This window comes from Carettochelys insculpta, chromosome 32 (assembly GCF_033958435.1).
Source record: "Carettochelys insculpta isolate YL-2023 chromosome 32, ASM3395843v1, whole genome shotgun sequence".
In the NCBI taxonomy this organism is placed as follows: domain Eukaryota; kingdom Metazoa; phylum Chordata; order Testudines; family Carettochelyidae; genus Carettochelys; species Carettochelys insculpta.
The window spans coordinates 12814740-12835763 of NC_134168.1; the positions used below are offsets into that span (position 1 = coordinate 12814740).

The following is a 21024-nucleotide window of genomic DNA, read 5'->3' on the forward strand; positions in this document are numbered from 1 at the left end:
CTTCGTTTGCTCCTCTGCCCAACCTGGGAACTTAATCTCCCGGCTGCAGGGCTAGTGGGTAACTCAAAATAGATTCCACTGCCCAGTGGGGGATTTTTCATATGTCTTCTCCATTTGGAGGGATGACAGGACCACGACGAAGCTATTTCCAATGCCCGGGTTTGAACTCGGAATAGCTCTCGTTTGCAAGCCAACGATCTCTGAGTTTTGTCTTCTCCAAGTCTCACTGCGGCACAGATACCAGAAAGATGTGTTGGAATCCCAGCCCCACCGTGGGATTTCAAGTGCAGCAGGGGTTGAGGGAAAGAGAAGGGACATGGGTGTAATTCACTGGGTTCCTGTGCTCTTGTTCTGACCACTTTGGAAGCTCAGCATGTGTCTTTCTTTGACTCTTGACAACTTTGTTGTTGCAATGGAGAGAAGCTGTGATGTGAGGTTTCTGCCAGTACAGCTGACAGCACAGCCTGACCGTGCGCGCTCCATCAGTACTTCATGGTTTTCTTTTTGCAGATACGCACCATGGAGAAAGCAGAAGGAAGAAATCAAACAGTCATCGTGGAATTCATCCTCTTGGGATTTGGGAATGGCCCTGAGCTGCAGCCCCTTCTCTTCCTGCTGTTTCTCGTGACCTACATTGCAACTGTGGCTGGGAATGGCCTCATCATTGCGCTAGTTGTGTCTGATCGGCACCTTCACACCCCCATGTACTACTTACTCGGGAACTTGTCCTTTCTGGAGATCATTTACACCTCCACCTTACTGCCCAGGCTGCTGGCCAGTCTCCTGACAAGGGGCACACCCATTCCTGTAAAGGCTTGTATTGTACAATTGTGTTTCTTTGGTTCCTTGTCCACTGTAGAAATTGTGCTGCTGGCGGTCATGTCTTACGACCGGTATTTAGCGATATGCCATCCCCTGCGTTACCCTGCTCTGATGAACGGCCGGGTGTGTGGCCAGCTAGTGGCAGGGTCCTGGATAATCAGCCCTGGGTTCTCCATAATAGGAAACACTTTGTTCTGGGAAATGCCATTCTGTGGTTCCAAAGAAATTGACCATTTCTTTTGTGATTATGCACCCATCATAAAGCTGTCCTGTGAGGACACCCGCACTGTGGAACTGCTGATATCTGTTATTGCTGCCATAGGGTCACTTGTACCCTTGCTGCTGACTATGGCGTTCTACAGTTGTACCATCGCTGCCATCCTGAGAATCCCATCCACCACCGGGAGGCAAAAGGCCTTTTCCACCTGCTCCTCTCACCTCATTGTGCTGACCGTTTTCTATGTGTGCGTGATCAGTGTCTATGTGGTTCCAACAGCCAACACGCCCAAGGCCCTACACAAAACGTTCTCTGTCTTCTACATAGTCCTGACTCCCTTGATCAACCCTGTCATCTACTGCCTCAGGAACAAGGAGGTCCAACAGTCCCTGCGGAAAGGGATTCGTAAACTGGTTGCTTTCAGAAACCAATTGTCATGAGTGAACGTCTGGAATGGGGTAAAACCAGGGAGGAGGGTTCTCTGTAGGGGTTCTCTGTTGCTGTTTCAATATTTTGGAATTTGCTTTTTCCATATTTTTTTTTCAGTTTCTGCCTCAGAGGGAAAAGGACAATTCGCATCCTTGATAACAGCTTTACCCCCTTTTCTTTCTTTCTTTCTTTCTTTTTCATGATGCTACTTTTCTCCATTTGATCTGCAATGCATTATACACACATTTCTTCATAAAATACTTGTTCCAGTAAGAGATATTCCCCATGCAAATTTCAATATTTTTCGTGCTACACGTGCAGCCAAAGCACTCTGCTTCAGTCACATGTGAAATTGTGTCTAAATTGAACAAGGAGCTTAACATCTTTTCTGTTATTCTGGGCTTTTTCACTCCCACTGTTGGCACTGATATTCATCCTCTGGTCAGGACCTTCTGTTATATATCCACTTCTCAAAAGGAGGTGAAAAATGTTACATCCTAACAAGTGGAGAGCTTGGACTGGGTATTATACTTTGCAGATCTGCAGCTGGGGAAACAGAACTGTGGCAGATTGTGTAGGACTGGGAATCTCAGTGTCTGCCATGTTTAATTCCCTTCCTGTTGCCGCAGCTTTTGCGGGATTAGGGAACATTAAAATAACTCCATCTAAATCAACTCCGATATCAATATAGATACTGACGTCAACAAAAGATGTGGGGCCAAAATGGTCACAGCCAAAAAAACCCAATTTCTCTCTCTGATTCAAACAAAGAGCAAGGAATGAACTCAAATCAATGGGAATCACAGAATCCTAGGGCTGGAAGGTACCTCAGCAGGTTACCTCGTCCAGCCGCCTGCTTCAAGCAGGATTAACCCCAACTAAGTCACCACAGCCAGGACCTCTAGAGATGGAGAATTCACAACCGCTTGAGGTAACACATTCTAGTGCTTCACCACCCTCCTGGTGAATTCCTTTTTCTTAATATCCAGCCTACTCCTCTCCTTCTGTGACTTCAGACCATTGTTCCTTTTTCTGCCAAGTCACGACTGAGAACAATTTCTCTCCATCCCTTTTAGAGCTCCCCTTCAGGAGGTTAAAGGCTGCTGTTAAATCTCTCCTCAAGCTTCTCTTCTGGAAACTAAATAAACCCAAATCCCTCAGCCTATCCTCCTCGATCATGTGCTCCAGCCCCTTCATCATTTGTGTTACCCTGCACTGAATCCACTCCAGTACATCCATATCCTTTCAATACTGGGGGGCCCAACACTGGATGCAAAACTCTCGATGTGGCCTCACCCATTCTAAATAGATGGGAATAACAACTTCTCTAGATCTGCTTGAAATGCTCCTCCTATGTACCCCAGTATGCTATTGGCCTTCTTGGCTACAAGGGCACAGTGTCTATTCATATCCAGCCTTTCATCCATTATAATCCCTCTGTCCCGTTCTGCTGTACCGCTGCTGAGCCACTTGGTCCCCAGCCTGTAACCATGCTTGGGATTCTTCTGTCCCAGGTGCAGGACTCTGCACTTCTACTTGTTGAACCTCATCAGATTTCTTTTGGCCCAATCCTTCACTTTATCCAGGTCACTCTGGATCCTATCTCTACTCTCCAACTTACCTACCTCCTTCCCTAGCTTGGTGTCATACACAGCCTTTCTGAGGTTGCAATCCTGTCCCTCATCCAGGTTATTAATAAAGGTGATGAACAACACCAGCCCCAGAACCAAACCTTGGGACACTCCACTTGAAACCAGCCACCATCCAGATATAAGGCCTTGACCACACCCCTTTGGGCCTGACCATCAGGCCCGCTTTCTTCCTATCTTATAGTCCATGGATCCAAATCATAGTTGCTTAATTTATGAGCAAGAATGTTGTGGGAGACGGTATCAGAAGCTTTGCTGAAGTCAAGGTACATCACATCCACTGACTTCCTCATGTCCACAGACCCACAGAAGATAGTCAGATTGGTCAGACAGAACTTGCCATTGGTGAATCCATGTTGACGACTTTAGATCACTTGTCCCTCATTCAGGTGCTCCAAAATTGATTCCTTGAGGATCCCCTCCATTATCTTCCCTGGAACTGACGTCAGGCTGACCAGTCTAAAGGTCACTGGATTTTTCTTCTTTCCTTTTTTGCTTGGGACCTTACACTGAAAGCCAGGGTGAGTCACTGAAATGGTCTCAGAAAAGGCTAGAAGATCTGTCCATGCTCTAGATAAGTGGCTTTTGGCAGAAATGGAAGGAGCCACATGTGTTTAGCTCATTGAAGTAAGGCGCAGGCAATAGCTTATTCAGAGTGTACACGTTAAGGCAATTTAAACACACTGATCAATTAATCATGGAAACAGTTTCCAGTGGCGCATGGTGGATTCTCCATCATTGGCAAGTTTTAAAACAAGATTGGATTTCCCTCAATTCCCTAACTCAAAAGGAATTATTTTGGGGAAAGTTCACTGGCCAATTTTCTACAGGTGATCCAGCCAGATGACTGAAATGGGCCTTTTTGGCATTGGGATCTGTGGATTTTCTCTGATGAGAGAGGTGTCAGTTAGTTCGACTGAGAGAGTTTGGGATTATAGAGGTTCGACCTGCACTTCACTTGGGCCATGAAATTCCCGTCTCCAGGTGACCCAAAAGCAAAATGAGCACCTGGGCTAAAAGTAGCAGCGTAGCCTTGGCAGCACAGGCGCTGTGCCCAAGCCCAAGCCGATCTGAGCGCTTAGATAGGGACACAGTGCCTGTCCCACACTCCTGCTTGTGCTGCCCTGTTCTCACCGCTGCTATTGTCAACCCTTCGTTGAGACTCTACAGGTGGGATTACTTTATAATCCCTTATTGTCCTTAGAATGTTTGAATCTAGGAAAAGTTCACTCAGGACAATACAAACCATTGTCCCTGCCATTTCCTTTGGTTTATCTGAAAATCTCAGGGGTAAAGAATTGTGGAAAACTTCTCAAAGAAAATGAGAGATGTGGTGTAGATATTAATGAATGTGCTGGAGTGTTTAGTTAGTGCTACTTTGTGGTGGTTTTAATTTGCTGATGAGTCACTGCACCTAAATTTCCATAAATACTCGAAATACATTCATACCTTCCCAGGCGAAAATGACTGAGTGTTAAACGAAGGAATGATGAGGAACAGGTCTGACTCCATTGGGAGTCACCAGTTCTCCACCTATTGACCTCACACAGGTCCTAGGCCTTGAACCATAGACAGGGCATTTCTTATCGTGTACATTGGGAAATATGCCAAAGCTACCAAACTGCCATTCACATTTTATCAGTATTTGGACAGGAGCAAAGGGACCCAGATTCATACGAGTAAAAGCCCAGCTTCATATTCCCAGCCCCTTTAGCTAACCTGTTTGTAACAACTGGGGAACTGGGGATTTAAACTCACACAAGAATAATTCAGTGGACTGTAAAGTTTCTCATTCCCCAGGGGAAGGATGGTTTGTAATTAGGCCCTCTGGGTATTAATTAACAGCAACATTAATTGTGTCATGGCCCCTGAAATACTGTAGGGAGTTGCAAGGAGTTTTCAGAGCCATGGGCCAAGCTGTTCCCTGGTGTAACCCCATTTTGTCAGTGTGGTGACACCAGGGCTTTGCCTGAGCCAGCGTGTGCAAAAATATATCATGTCTGACTTTTGCTGTTTTCAGTTCCATGTTGATGTCCTCTGGCGCCTCTGGTCGTCCCAGGCACAGCGATGCGGATTCAATTCTGTGCTGAGGAAGGATTTTCATGAAGCAAACCACTCACTGCACGCTAATGTTCTGCGGCAACAGCCTGGTAAACAAGAGGAGAACAGGGCTGGCCAATGCCACTGAAGTTTATCCCTTTCATTCATCAAAGCAGCCGAGCTTATTTGCCCTTTGCCTTAAATAAAAAACAAACATTTCGCCTCTTTTTTAACCCATCCACCTTTTCTGTTCCCTGTTCCACTGGGTGTTGGAATAGGCCCTCCCTTTAGAACCTCGTCGGCCTCAGGGAAGCAAAGGCCTTTTCTCCCTGCTCCGCTCACCTCATGCTCGTCCCAGATATCCATGGGATCCTTATGGATGCACGTCCAACCCAAACATGGTACCCTAATGAACGTACTCTCCATCCTCTGTACGCTCCAGACTCCCCTTCTCAATCCCTCACCTTCACCCTGACAATCCAGGCTGTGCTTTGCTTCTCTGAGTTGAGGGCTCCGGTAGCAGCTTCCTTTGGAAGAAGAGTTGATTTGTGATTCGTGAATTTAACTCAAATCATGAAATATTTTCAACAAAGCTCAATCTCCATTTTGCAAGGCTGACGGGCTTGGCAGAACTCCGCCCCCTTTCTTATGTGTCACCTGCTGGTTCGAACCCTGGTGTGGCTGGGGGAGTGGGGATCACCCAACATCGTTATCCCCTGCCTGGGGAGGAGAAGTCTTCCCTCTCCTGTATGGGAAGAAGATCACTGGCCTATGGGACGCTCTTCTCTCTCTCACCTGTTACTGTGATTCTATTTGGTATAAACGGTGACACTGCTATCGAAACAAGGCGTTGGACGTTCCTTCCCCCACACAGGCACCTTCAAAACTGACAGATATTTTGGAGGAAAAGCTTCAGATGCATGAGTGGGGGTGGGGTGGACGGTTGCAGAGGGATATTTAAAGAGTGGGGTCCCAGTAAAAGGGAGGGCCAGAGCTGACAAGGCCTATTCAGTCAGGGTGGCAATGGCCCATTGTCAGTCATGTGTATTAAAAGAGGAAAAACCAGGTCAGATCAGACAAGGGTAAGTGGCCCATTGTCGGAGTCTAATGGGGAGATATTAACACCCAGGGCAAAGAAGCTGCTTTTGGAAGGGGCCGGCCACTCCCCGTCTCCGTTTCATCCTTGGTTGATGGAGTCAAATTTACGAATAAATTGCAGCTCAGCGATTTCTCTCTCCATTTGATTTGTGAAATCACTTTGTTTTTGGACGGCTACTTTTAAATCTGCCACTGAGTGTCCAGGGAGATGGAAGTGTTGTCCAACCGGCTTCTGTCCATTACCCTTCCTGCTGTCTGAGCTGTGTCCATCTTTTCTTTTATGGAGAGACTGTCCAGTCTGGTCTGTGTAAATGACAGTGGGGCATTGCTGGCACACGATGGCAGATATTCTATTTGTCGCTGTGCAGGTGAGGGAGTCCCTGGTGGTGTGGTTGATGTTAGGTGCTGTGATGGTGTCACTGGGGTAGATCTGTGAGCAGAGCTGGCAGTGAGGTTTGTTGCAGGGATCGGTTCCAGGGTTAGAGTTACTGTGTTGTGATCTGTCGTTGCTGGGGACGTGCTGTCGGCCCAGTGCCTGGTCACTCCTTTGATGAATCACAAGGAGTGGGCATGGGGCTCAGAAAAGCAAACGAGATTGGCTTCCTAGCCAGTGCATCACAGCTGGGGCCATGACTGCCGCAAACCCGCCGGCTGGGTGGACCTGAGGTTGGAAGCAGCCACAGCACAGCCCCAGCCGCACAGCTGCTCGGTCCCCTCTCCCCACAGCTGGGATTGGTCCCTCCCCTCTGGTAGTTCAGGCTACAGGGGGGCCAGAGCCAGCACCAGTGAGGTGAGGTGGGGGCAGACCCATCTCTGGGGAGGCAGCAGAGCCAAGGCCACCCCAGGTACTCACCACAACCCCAGCTCTGGGGAGAGAGGATGAGCTCAGCTGCATGGTGCTCCAGGGGTAGCAAGCCCCATCTTCAGGAGGGGGAGGAATACAATGGAGGGTGAGGGGACCTGCCCCAGCCACCGCAGCACCCCTGAGAGCTGAGACTGGCCAGAATGGCACATTCTCCTCACCAAGGAGTTCAGGGGAATTCAATGGTGGGGATCAGCCCTGCCCTCATGGCCCCCTGACTCCCCTGGAGCTGGAGGCAGGACCCCAGATCAGCTCTGGGCTGGGCGCATGGCCCCCTGACACGGCCTTTGGCCAGGATCAACCCACACTTCATCACCTCACCTGACACCAGAGCAGGGACCCCCCAACCACCCCCACTTTCTTGGATCACTCTGTGGCCGTGTCCAGCACCACGGCTCAGCCCCAGCTCTCACAACCTCCCTGGCCTCCTAGCCCAGAGCTGGGGCAGAGGCCACCCCCACAACCCAGTGCTGCAGCTGGTTCCCCCCGTCTCCCAGAGCTGCGGTGCTCCCCCCGGCAATCATTGGGATGGGGCCCAGTTCTGCAACCTGGCCCTGGACCCCTTGTTGCCCCCGCGGGAGCGTGCAGTCTTAAGAGACACACACACACACACACACACACACACACTCCTCTCTGCGGTCCCAGCACAGTCGTGGGGGCAGGGTCCGGCGGGGGCGTGTCTGAGCAGAGGGCAGTCAGGGGGCGGTTTGGGGTGTGAGTTCCAGCGGGGGGTGGGCAGTTCGGTTTGAGACATGAGTTCCGGTGGGGGGGCAGGTGGGCGGTTCGAGGAGTGAGTGCCAGTGGAGGGGTGGGGGCGGTTTGGGGTGTGAGTTCCGGTGATGGGGGGGCGGTTGGGGTGTGATTTCCGGTGGGGGTTGGGGGGGCGGTTTCGAGCGTGAGTTCCGGTGAGGGGGTGGGCGGGGCTGGTTTGGGCATGAGTTCCGGTGGGGGGACGATTTGGGATGTGAGTCCTGGTGGGGGGGGCAGATTGGTGCGTGAGTTCCGGTGGGGTGATGGTTTGGGGCGTGAGTTCTGGTGGGGGGTGGGGGGGTGGTTTGGGGCGTGAGTTCTGAGGAGGGGGTGGTTTGGGCGTGAGCGCTGCCCCCGCTCCTAGGAAATCAGCCCTGCGCACACACACGTGAGCAGCTTTTGGAGCAAAACCCCCGTGGGGCTCGTCTCAGCTGGGAAACGGGTTCTGCCCACTGAGTTTGTTGCTGTCAGTCTCTCAGGACCCACCGGACCACTCGATGCCCCGTCTGAGTCCTTCCGCCCAGCTCGCGGGATGGAGCCGCAGGAGTCAGGAGAATCTGAGCCCAGATCCCCATCCAGCTCCGAGAGCGGCAGCAGCTCCGCACACATCTCAGGTGCCAGCTCAGAGCTGCCCAGGGGATTTGAGCACCCACTTCCATTTCCTGTTAATAACAGGTGCCCAAACCACCTAGGTCACTTTGACAATCTCTGCCTCAGTCACTCTCCCCACTCTCAGGGGCGCACTGTGGGGCTTAAAGCCACCAGCTCCCTCCCTCTCCGGCGTGTGGTGGCAGGGGGGAAGTGTGTCTTCATTGCGCTACCCTATCCAAGTCAAGGACCCTTGCAGGGGTGGCCCTGGCTGCCCTTGGGGTCAGTGGGAATCCGGCTCTGTGGTCTGGGCAGTGGGTCTGGCAGTGAGGACTCCTGGGTTCTGGTCTCATTTCTGGCAGAGGAGTGGGGTGTAATGGTTAGAGCAGGCAGAAGCAGGAGTCAGAGCTCGTGGGCTCTCATCATGGCTCTGAGACAAGAGTCTGAGCATCAGGAAACTGCAGCTTCGAGCCCTGGGGGTTGTTCCTGCCCTGACTCTGGGGTGTCTTCCTGGGACAAATCAGTCCTCCTTGTAGGCAAAACAGGTCAAATAATTTACCAGGAGAGCAAATCTCAGAGTGATTTTAATTCAGAAAATACAGGTGAAGATGAGGATGACGATGATACAACTTCCTAGAAACCGATTCTCTCAGTGACTTTTGTTAGTTGCAGCCTGAGGCAGTGTTGTTTTCCTCTGGGGAATACGGCAAGAAATTTGGCCTGAGGGACTTGGTCCCAGAAGCCAGTGAATGTAATAAACACACCTGTTTCCTTCAGCACGTCCAGCACCAGCAGCAGCTGGGAGATGGAACTGCCCATCCTGAACAAGGTAGGGAAAAGGAGCCTTCAGCCCCCAGCCGTCCTCCCACTGCAACCCTCAGTGTTGTGCCCCACTCTGCAACGGGAGCCAAATCACCTCACTGGTTCCTTCATCTGAATTTTCCAAATGTGTGTGGAGAACCTGAGTGTCTGTCTGTCTGAATCTCTCCTTCAGAATTTACCTAGTGTAGCTCTCTTGGCTGAGGCCAAGCGCAGGATTTCAGGGCGTGGGCGTCATTGGCACTACGTGAAGTTCTGCTCCCCTCATTCCATAGTGCCCAGCAGAGTGACAGATGAGCCCCACACCTCCCCCTCCCCCCCCACGCCTGATTCTTTTTGTGGTGGTGATGTTGGTGTTTTTTCTTCTCACATCTCTCGTCTTTTCTCCACTGTGCTCCCCAGCGTTCCTCCTCCTCCTCCTTCTCCTCATCATCGTTATTACCCACTGAATGTGAGTGTAACTGTTGTTTCATAAGTTGAACAGTAACAGAGTGAAGGCCGTGTTAGTCTATATCCCATCAATACAAAAAAGCAGTCCAGGAGCACTAATAAATTATTTTGTTAGTCTTTAAAGTGCTACTGTGCTGCTTTTTCGTTTTCTTTTGTAAGGTGTGTGCTGGTTGTGAATTTGAGCACAGTCGGCTGGGTGGGCTCCATTTGATCTCTTCTCATGAGAATATCCACTCCTAAATATCACCACGGCACACGCTTCACAGGTGAAGCCCACTAATTTAGAGGTGGTCTCTCATAGCTAAATTTCTCTGAGCCCTTTTGTTACACAATGTGTGCTTTGTTAATTTATTGCATGGTCTTCTATTTCTACAGGGACTGTCTGGGTCACCTGAAGAGAACTGAAATTATCACTCAGCTTTCAATGACGAGAATCTCCCCGGACCTTATTCTCAGTGGTGAGTAAATTGTAGAATGCCAGGGCTGGAAGAGACCTCAGGAAGTCATTGAGCTCAGCCCCCTGCCTAAAGCAGGATCAACCCCAACTAAATCATCCCAGTTTAGACTTCCCCCACTGTAACTTAAGACCCTTGCTCCTTATTCTGCCATCCATCACACACTGAGAAAAGCCTCTCTCCATCCTCTTTAGAGCCCCCCTTCAGGAAGTTGAAGGCTGCTATCAAATCCCCCCCACACTTCTCTTCTGCAAATTAAATAATCCCAAATAATGAAATAATTTCATTTATTTGGAGCCTGTCCAAATGTCAACCAAGAAATAGACATAAACCAAAATCCATTCTGGAAAAAGAATTTATCTATATGGATGTTTTCCATGAGTAAACATGGATGTTGATGGCTGTTTTGTCTTCGGCATTTGAGTTCCTATGGGGTCTTCTGAACTGTAATTTGGGTTTTTGCTCCTTCAACTTTTAATATTGATTCAGGGTGAAAACACACACTGGCATTTCCCACGGGACAGAAGGTCCATTTCCCGGCCAGCTCTGCATTTACTGCGGAGGAAAGTCCTTTGTATTGTCAGTGGAGGTTCCCCAAAGGAGCTCCTAAGAGAGACACAAGAATTCTCATCGCTTCTGTATGTTTAGAAAATATCACTCACAGCTGTTTGAAAAGGATCTGTGATGTGCACTGGGCGTAGCTCAGCCCCACCCTTTCCTTTGCTCCTGTGATTTCATGTCCTCTCTTTGCTCTCTTGGAGAGCATGTGTCATTGAGAGTCAGAAGAACACAGTCTCCAGTTCTGGGCGTTCCCGCTCAGTGTGTCTCTTCTGTCACTCTGGTTCCCGCTTACGAGCTCACTGTTATTTGCTGCAGTCCTGTGAGAGCCCCACAGTGAGGTAGTTAAGTGCAGGCAAAATCTTTTATTGTGTCTCATTTTTACTTCAGCTCTGTCACCTCACGGTCACATGCGCGATTATGAAGTTTCTTGTCAAAAAATGAGCCTGAAGGAAAATAGCTGTAGGAAATGTCTCCTGCATCACACGATCTTTCTTGCAAAATTCCTTTTGTTAACATCATGGGACGAAGCCCCTCGAGTGGTGGAAATCGAAGACTCATAGAATTATAGAATTCTAGAGCTGGAAGGGACCTCGAGAGATCCTCGTGTCCAGACCCCTGCTCTGCACAGACCATCCCTGGTACATGTCCCTCTCACCTGCTCTGAAACATCTCCAGGGATGGAGATTCCACAGCCCCTCCAGGTCATTTATTCCAGCGTTTAACCACCCTGACAGCTGGGAAGTTTTCCTCAATACCTGTAGGGTGCGAGAGGACATTGTAACGGTCGAGAGCGCAGTCCCACCCCTCCGGGAATCCTCAGGAGAATCTAAACAGCCCAGTCTGTGCAAGGTGAAAAGCTGCAAACTAAGTGCCATGGGAACTGCTGCAGAACAAGACGCGCTTGCCAAGATTTCAAGGCTACGCTGACAGTAGGCCACGAGAGAGTGATGAGAAATGCGTGGGCAATTTTAGGCAATCTTATGTGAATGAGTTCAGCTTTATCAGCTAGTGTTAGGAGGCCTGTTACAGAACCTCTCCCCGAGCGAAGCTCCGACGCGTCGGGTTTTCCCCCACTGGTGACTGCGGCATCTCCGGGGTTCCCGTCGGGGGTGTCACACGCTTTCAATAAACCAAATATATCCCTCGCCTTCTGGGTGCAGCCTCGTTTCTGGGGAGCCCGAGCCTGGTTGGCTACAATATCTGACCTAAACCTCCCTTGCTGCAGTTTAAGCCCGTTGCTTCTTGTCTTCAGTACAGCTCCTTTACACCCATGGTGCTGTTACACTTTACACCACATATGGAGCTGGCCCTGGGTCTCTTATGTGGACACAAACCAATGTATTGCAGAACTGGCTGTGAGGGAGGCAGGAACGATTTGGGTCGTTCACTAACACTGAAGGAAGAATAACGCTGTGCACTGCAGAAAGGCCAAAGTCCCCCACCGCTTTCAGATTCCAGGGGGCTTCTCCATCGGAAAACGGTTTCCAGCGTGTTTCGGCTCCGCAGTGTCCGTTTGCTGGTGTGAGGTGTCACTGCAGGGGAATCCGGGCACTGGTGCGATTATTCGTATCATTAACATACGAGTGAGAGGAGAATGTGCCCTCATTTGAGAAATCGTATTTGGGAACTCGGCTGCGGTGACACTTTCACCACCAGACTCTGCACTGACCCCCACACTGCACCCTCCGTCTGGCACCCTCCACCCCCTATCCTGAGCTGCCCCAACCCTCCCAGACCCTGCACATACTACATCACACCCCGGCAAGGACCCCCCCACCCAAACACCTGCGCTAACGACCCCCCAACCCTCTGTCCTGAGCCCCCTCCCCTCACTCCATCCCCCTCCACCTTTGCCCTGAGAACCCCCACACCAAACCCTGCTGTGACATCTGCACCTCCAGCTCCTGCCCTCACCCCCGACCCTCCCACCCCCCAAACCCTCTGCCCTGACCTATCCCTGCCCTCACAGGCCCTTCCCTGTCGAAAATCATCTCCCTGGTGTACAACCACCCAGCACTTCCCACCCCCTGCCCTGGTCCCCCCAACTCCCTGACTTCTGCACCCCCACCCCCTACCCTCAACCACCACAGACAACAAGGCCCCCCCTGCGGCCCCCTGCCCTCACTGCAGCACCCTCTGCCCACTGCCCTGGTCCCTAAACCCTCCAAGCTTCTGCTCCCCCTCCTCTACCACCCACCCCTACTCCTCCACCATCCCAAACCCCAAGACTCCCTCATCCCCAGCCTTCAGCCACCCGCCTCCACCCCCACTGACATATCTTACACGGCCCATGGGGAGCCCCCCAACGGCCAGGGATGGCCATACCAGAGTACCTCAAACAAACAGCTGTTATCTTCACACCTCGGCTGCACCAGGCTCATCCACAACAATGGGCTCAACCGACCGCACCATTCCTTCTCACCACGCCTTTCAGACCAGCGAGACAGCAGAGACGCAGAGCAGGAAATGCACTTTCCCACTGGAAGTGACACAACTTACACAGCGCCACATTCACTGAGGGAATTAGACCCCCGTCAGGTCCAGCTCCATCCCATTCACACAGAACGGCCCCATCGAGAGCTGTTGGAAATGCAACAAACAGACAACATCGACTGGAAACACAGAGACAGAGACAAGCGGCTCTTCCATCAGATGAAAACGAAGAACTCCGGAAAACTCACCTTCATATGGACAGAAGAACATCTCAACCCAATGACAGTGAGTTGCCTGGAGAAACCTGACTTGCAAGAGACAGAAGAAGACACCCCCTTTAGCACACGAACCAAATGTCCCTGACTCTGCTTAAGGCCTTGAGCAAGCACGTATCAGTCGGCTGTAATTTACAGAGATATTTCAGCTGGTGTTAGTTAGAAGGGTCCCAACAGGAAGGAAACCAGGAAAAATGTTTTAATTTGCAGTCACTTTTCTGATATGTCTGAGATCCAGTCTCTTTGTCCCCCGACAGATGACCTCTTCCAAGGGCGACCCTGGAGGGAACCAGACCATCCTTGATGTGTTCGTCCTGGTGGGGTTCTCGTACCTTAATGAGCTGCAAATTCTTCTTTTTGTGGTTCTTCTGGTCATCTACTTGCTCACCCTCATGGGGAACCTGCTCGTTATCCTGCTGATAAAGCTGAGCCCCTCCCTCCACACCCCCATGTATTTCTTCCTGGTGAACCTGTCTTTCGTGGAAATCTGCTTCACCAGCGGTGTGGTCCCTCAGCTGCTGGCTCACCTCCTGGTGGAGGAAAAGACCATCTCCATTGCAGCTTGTGCAGCGGGGGTGTACGTTTTCACCATCATGGGCCTCACACAATGCTACCTCCTTGCAGCCATGGCCTATGACCGCTACGTGGCCATATGTCACCCCCTGCACTACACAACCATCATGAGCGGCCGGGTGTGTGCTCTGCTCGTGGGGGCTGCATGGGCTGCTGGCATCTTGGTGGAAGTTCCTCTGATTATGTGGATCTTCAGCCTGCCCTTCTGTGGCTCCAACCACATCCAACACTTCTTCTGTGACATCCCACCCATGCTGAATATGGCATGTGCTGACACATCTCAGATTAAGGCTGTTGGCCTCATGGGGTTAGTTCTGTTCACCCTGTGCCCTTTCCTGTTGATACTCCTGTCCTACATCCACATTATCTCCACCATCCTCAAGCTGCCATCGGCGGAGGGAAGGCGTAAAGCCTTCTCCACCTGCTCCTGCCACCTCACCGTGGTGACTGTGTCCTATGTCACGGGCCTCATCACCTACGTGAAACCCAAATTTGGCTCCACTACACAGAGTGACCTACTGATTTCCCTATTGAACACAATCATCTCTCCAGTGTTGAACCCCATAATTTACGCTCTGAGGAACAAAGAGGTGAAAGGAGCCTTGAGAAAAACTTTACAGAAAAGCACCTTTTATTGCCACTGGAGAAACTAGAGCACGAAAAGTTAAGTTAGTCAAAATTGAGGTGGGGTCCTGGTGAAAGGAAATTTGTAAACATTTTATTGAATTTCTCACAACAGCTCTCAGTTTTTTTGTTGTTTTGAAAGACTTTGTCCTGTTGGTTAAATGGGAAAAAGACTTGCTGCCAATTCACTGCCAAATTTTACATTTCTATATTTTTTTGAAATACGAAAGGAAGAACAATTCCCCCAGATTTATAATTCATTGAAAAAAAGAAGCCCAAAGGAATAGGTTTAGTCAAAGTATAATCCTGATTTTCGACTCTCAAAATTAGAAATCTCAAAGGAAAACATGGCTTCCAAGAAGAGAGGTTTCATTCCAGGTCCACCTCTGTCGGCCATGTCCTTCCCAGGTCAGACTATGTGAAGCTGATTTCCTGACTACCCCCTTTCTCCTGACGATGAGATGAGGGATCCTGACAGGGAAAGGTTTGCGGGGGACATCCTGATACTGAGGACGTGCTGCAGAAGGAAGCAAGAGCGGTTGTACTGCCAGATCCCCCAGCAATGTATTAGAAAAAAGAGACAGGCCAAGGACTGGGTAGGCTCATTGCTCAGTGAGGAGGGAGGAAAAATACCAAGAAAACTGGAAATGGCAGAGCTGCTTAATGGCCTCTTTGTTTCAGTCTTCACCAAGAAGTCGGATGGAGAAATGCCTGACGTAGTGAGTCATAGTGGGGAGGGGGCAGGTTTAGAAGATAAAATAAAAAGAGAAGAAGTCAAAAATAACCTAGAACTGTTCAATGTCTGCAGGTCACCGGGACCTGATGTAATGCCTCCTAGAATACCAGCGGAGCTCAAAGGGGAGGCATCTCAGACTTTCACTTTCATCTTTGAAAAGTCCTAGAAGTCTGGAGAGATTCCAGAAGACTGGAAAAGGGCAAATAAAGTTCTCATCAACAAAAAAGGGAAATAAAAACAACCCAGGAAATTACAGACCAGTCAGTTTAACTTCTGTGCCAGGAAAGATAATGGAGCAAATAATTAAGGCATTCGTCTGAAAACATCTGAAAGAAAATAAGGGGCTGGGTAACAGCCAGCATGGATAGGTAAAGTACAAATCATGTCCAACCGATTAGATAGCTTTCTGTGATAGAATAACAAGCCTTGTGGACAAGGGAGACGGGGTGGACGTGGTGTACTTAGACTTTCGTATGGCGTTTGTTATGGTGTCGCAAGTTTTCTTATGAATAAGCTAGGCAAATACAACGGAGATGGGGCTGCTGTAAGGTGGGTGCATAACTGGCTCTACAGCCATTCTCGGAGGGTCGTTATTAATGGGTCACAGTCCTGCAGGAAGGGCAGAACAAGGGGGGCTCTGCAGGGGTCTGTTTGGGACAGCCTCTGTTCAGTATCATCGGCGATGTGGATCTGGGCATGGAGAGGGCGCTGCTTACGTCTGTAGGTGATACCAAGCTGGGAGGGAGAACAGGGTCGTCATTCAGAATGATCTGGGCACACTGGAGAAATGGCCTGAGGTCAATGGGATGAAGCTGAAAAAGGACAAGTGCAAAGTGCTTGTGATGGGGTTCGGTGTCCCCCAGCCTCTGCACCCCATCCTCAGGCAGGAGCGACTCTCACTCAGCAGGAGAACAGCGGGTTTATTAGCCGACAGGACACAGCGTCATACACAGGGGTCAGTGCAGCCGGCAGGGACAGCCAGTCCCATCCATGCTGTGGAGAGGAGGCACCGAGGGGTCCCTGGAGCTGGGGCCTGGCCCCCTCCTTGGTCTCTCTCTCTCCCAGCCCAGACTCACTGCTTCCAACTCCCAATTCAAACCCCTCACGCTCCACCTCCCCCTTTGTCTGCAGCCCAGAGGTGTCACCTGGTCGCCACGGTTACCCTCAGCAGGAGCCCCCACTCTGTCAGCCGCCCCCCACATGTACCCCCCCAACATCACAGCGCTCCCCTGAGGAAGGCCCAATCCGTGTCACACCCAGCCGGGGAAGTGGCCGTCGAGGGAGGGGTCCTGCAGAAAGGGATCTGGGCTCAGAGCGGAGCACAAGCTCCAGAGGAGTCAACAGGGTGAGACTGTTGCCAGAAGCGCCAACCTGCTTGTGGGCGGCACTGCCGGGTGTTGGGAGCCAGCCAGGAGCAGCAATTCCTTCCCCCCGCTCTGCGCTGAGCAGCCTCCGTGGGGCTGGTGCCCAGGGCTGGCCCCACACTTGCAGAAGGCTGTGGAGAAGGGGGAGCAGGTGCGGAGAAGAGCACAAGGCTGGTGGAAGGTGCAGAGAACATGAGCTGTGGGGGAGCCGGCCAGACCTGGGCTCCTTTCGCTCAGAAAAGAGAAAGCTCCCAGGGGCCAGGGGAGCGGGTCTCAAGCAGAGAGCTGCAAGGAAGAGGGATAATTGTGGTGCCCCCCAGCCAGCCCCCAGCCCCTCCCACTCCCCACTGCCCCCCTCTCCCCACCCAGCCCCTCCTGTAGCAGGGAGTCCCGCAGGCTCTGGGTGTCCTGACCACAGAGATGGGACCTGATCCTGCCCTAGGGCTGAGGGAGGGGCTGATCCTGCTCTGGGGCTGAGGCAGGGGCTTATCCTGCCCTTGGGCTGAGGCAGGGGCTGATCCTGCCCTGGGTTTAAGTCAGGGGCTGATCCTGCTCTGGGGCTGAGGCAGGGGCTGAGCATCTCCGGTGGGGCTGGGGGCAGCTTTCACTCCCAGGGCTGCCGGACGCTCCTGGGCTCTGTGGGGCTGTGGGTGCCCATTGCGCAGCCCCTCGGTCTCTGGGGCAGGCAGCCAGTGCCCCACACCCGCCCAGCGGAGCAGGGACCAGACTCCCGAGTGCTGCGTCTCCTAGGGCAGCACTGGTGGGTGCAGCTCCTGGCTGGGGGCCGCGCAGGGACGTCCTGGGGGGACTCGGGAGCCCGAGGGGCGGGGGGTGCAGGAGCTGGGGGAGGTCAGAGAGGCGCTGGGGGAGGGGCAGAGCCAGAGGTGGTGCTCGGCAGCACTCGGGACGGGCACTGCCCCTTGGGCTCCTTCCAGCGCTTCAATTGCTAAACGGGGGGTCCCCGTGTGCCCCTCTGGGGGCCGCCTGCACCCCTCCCCCGCCCGCTCAGGCATCAGGGCTGGGACATGGGGCAGGATGGGGATGGGTGCTGGGGAGGCAGAGCTGAGAGAGGAACTCGGGTCAGGGGCAGAGAGGAGCTCGATTTAGGGGGCAGATGGCGCCGTGGGGCTGAGGGTGCTGTGGGGCAGGAGGCACTGTGGGGCAGAGGGCTCCGTGGGGCAGGGCTGGTAGAACTCAGCCGGCCCTGGAGCAGGTTCCCATCCCCACAGAGTCTCTGCGCCCCAGGGCCGACATCGCAGCCGGGGCGTTCTTCCGCCGGGGCCCTGAGGTCGGTGCCCGAGCAGTCCCCGCCCGCCGTGGGGAGAAGGGCCACGCCAGCCCAGCCGGGCAGGGGCACCTCTGTGCCGGGACTGGAGCTGTGCCTGGCTGTGGAAGCCATTTCTGTCACCGGTGTGTAGAGCGGCACCGACCCTGGGGCTGGGGGGCCAAGTGAGGGGTCTGATGAAAGCTGGAGATGCCCTGAAGCTGTGTGTGACTTGTGTGTCGGTGCCGTGGTCGTGTGAGAAGTTACACACATTGGCTCTGTAGCTGTGTTAGAAATGTCTGAGTGCTGAGAGTCACACGAGGGGGTGTCACACACACACACGCACACACACACACACACACACACACACACACACACACACACACACACACACACACACACACACGCACACAGAGAGAGAGAGAGAGAGAGAGAGAGAGAGAGAAAAAACCAGGCTGCTGGGAAGTGGGACTTGTCGTCCACAGCAGCCCAAGGGGTCAGGTGGCCTGGGCTGAGCAATGGGGTTGAAATCGGACGCCCAGACGTCCATCCCAGCTGCCATGAGACTGGACTGGGCCGTGCTGGGGAAACCAGCCACCGAGGGCAGTTTCCCACGGCGGCTCACCGGGGTCGGGTGACTCTGAGCCGCCAGTGCCTGTGGGAAGGAGAAAGGACGTTCCCCTCCCCGTGGAAAGTCGTCAGATGCCCTGGCGGTGACCACCTCGCTCCCAGTTTGGGTTCTGGTTCCAGTGCTCCAGCGCCCAGTTCTCCAGGCTGCAGGAACTAAGCCAGTGTCCCCTGGGCTCCCGCCCCATGGGGGGTGTTCAGAGACTTTCAGGACATCAGCACAGGACGTGGCTGGCTGCATCAGTGGCCGTGGGGGACGTCTGGAATGCGCCACCTACACCCACTCTCTGCCCGGGTCTGTCTGTCTGTTAACACACCTGTACACGTGGATGCTGAAGGCCAGGCCCAGCGTGCTGGTTGGTGAGAGCCAAGCCTGGATTGACCTGGGGCTGCGGCTGGACCCTTTGGGGCCGGAAGAAGCTGGGTGCAGCTGGTGACCCAGGTTTCAGTGACCTCTCCCCCGAGCAGGGGCTGTCGGTCGGGGGGTGGAGCTGCTGGAGAATCTGGGGGTTTGCCTGTGGGGCTTGTGGCTGCCGGAGGGGCTGGCAGAGGTACTTTTGTGGAACAAGCCGGCTGCTCCGCTCTCCCTCCGCACCTCCCTTCTGTGTAACTAACTCACTTCCCGCGGGTCTCGGCCTCCACCAAGACCTGTCCTACCCGACACCCCCTGGGCCAGTCGCTCTCCCTCACCCCAGCCAGGCTCCCCCACTGCCCCAGCCCCTCCCAGGGTCCAGTTCAGCCCTGGGGAAGTGGGTCCCCCTGCACCTCTGGAATGGGTGGAGCTGCCTTGGCCTGCGCCAGGCCTGGATTGGGCCCTCACAGCACAGGGTACGGCCATGCGCCAACATCAGGCCAGACCCAGAAGGGTTATACCTGCCTCAGCCACCTGGGAAGCCTCAGCGTCAGCCTAAGCCGCCGGGAGAGGCTCAGCTCCTGCCTCAGCTGCCGGGGGCCAGGAGACCGTGGATGGGAGGGACCAGCTGACACCTCTGTCCCTCGGGCTCCTCGCAGGGGCTGCTGCTCTCCTGCGCCCGGATCTTCCTCCCCTCCCTCGGCCCCTTCGCCCCAAGAACGCGGAGCCGGCCGGGGACTCTGGGCCGGGGAGAGCTACGTGCTGCCGGTGTGGGGAACGCAGAGGGGGCCAGACCCTGCCGGCTGCCCTGGGAACTCGGCCCAGCACAGACCTGTGTGCGATGGATCGTACTGTGGGTAAGGGCTGCGGGTGAGTGACAGGACAGCGGCTTCCAGCCCAGCCCTGCCCTGCCGTGACTCGCTGGGCGACCTTGGCTGAGGCTCTGCCCCAGGTCTGGGCCTGTTTCCCCATCTGTCTCCCCGGGAGGTTACGGCTGGGAGATGCCATCCGGAGAGAGGAAAGCAGGGGTGAGGTTCAGCCCTTGTCCTCAGGCAATGGCCCCACCCTGACATTCACCAGCCATGGAGTCTTTCTCACCCCCATGCTGCAGCTCAAGGCGGCGTTGCTGGGTGCTGTTATATAGCGCCTCTGCCCCACCCCAGAAGTGGCTGCAGTTCAGTACTGGGGCAGCTCTGCAGTGCGCTGTCAGGCAGCTGTCACGTCTCACCCCAGAGGTGGCTGCATTGTAATGTTGGGTGCAGCAATTTGATTCTCATCACTTGGCGGGGGAGGGGCTGTTGGTGCTGAATGGGGCTGGGTGGCCGGCCCAGGGAGACACCCCACTGCCTAGCTGGAGCTCAGAAGAGCAATGGGACAGGGACCGTCCTGCCAGACGCCCACTGGGACTTGGAGGGGCTGAGTCGGGACGAGCCCCTTGCAGGCCCTGGCCTGGCCTCACCGCCCTGCACAGAGCCTAGCCAGCCCAGCCCGGTGCTGCCCGAGCCAGACAAGGAGCTGTGAAAGCCCCCTGCCGCCTCTCTCACGCTGCCAGCGACGGAGGGAGGTGTGAGTGGGAGGGTGGGAGCCACTGGCGAGGACCCCGGCTTTCCCTGCCCATTGACTTCCCTTACTGCCGCCGCCGGGAGTGCAGACAATTACCCCACGTGGCTCACCCGTCCCCCAGCCCCTGCTCCAGGTGACTCGTCTGCTTCCGCTTTGGGAGACCTGAACGGACCTGAAGAGACTGGCCCCGGCTATGCCTGGGGGGCTGGGAGCCTTGTGCCTGAACTCTGCCCCGAGCTCCTCACACCCCACTGCTCCAGTCGCCTGCAGCAGCAGACGTCCCGTTCCAGAGAATCGGGGAGTTCCAGGTTCATTAACGCGACGGTTACTCACCTCAGTTCCCAGTTCAGTGGGATGTTTCCAGCCATGCAGATGAGCTTTGTTCCCAGCTCTTTGCTGGCCCCTTGCTCTGAATTCGGAGGGAGTTGGGCTCTGTGGTTTGAGAAGGTCGCCCACCCCCGCCGTAGGGCCGA

At 53.7% G+C, this 21024-nt stretch overlaps 1 protein-coding gene across 1 annotated transcript; it reads left to right on the forward strand.

Moving 5' to 3' along the window:
• The first annotated feature begins 13705 nt into the window (after positions 1-13705).
• On the forward strand, positions 13706-14674 carry LOC142004985 (olfactory receptor 10A4-like). The gene has a single exon (XM_074982658.1). It carries the CDS (start codon positions 13706-13708, stop codon positions 14672-14674), a length of 969 nt encoding a protein of 322 aa, XP_074838759.1.
• The last annotated feature ends 6350 nt before the right edge of the window (positions 14675-21024 follow it).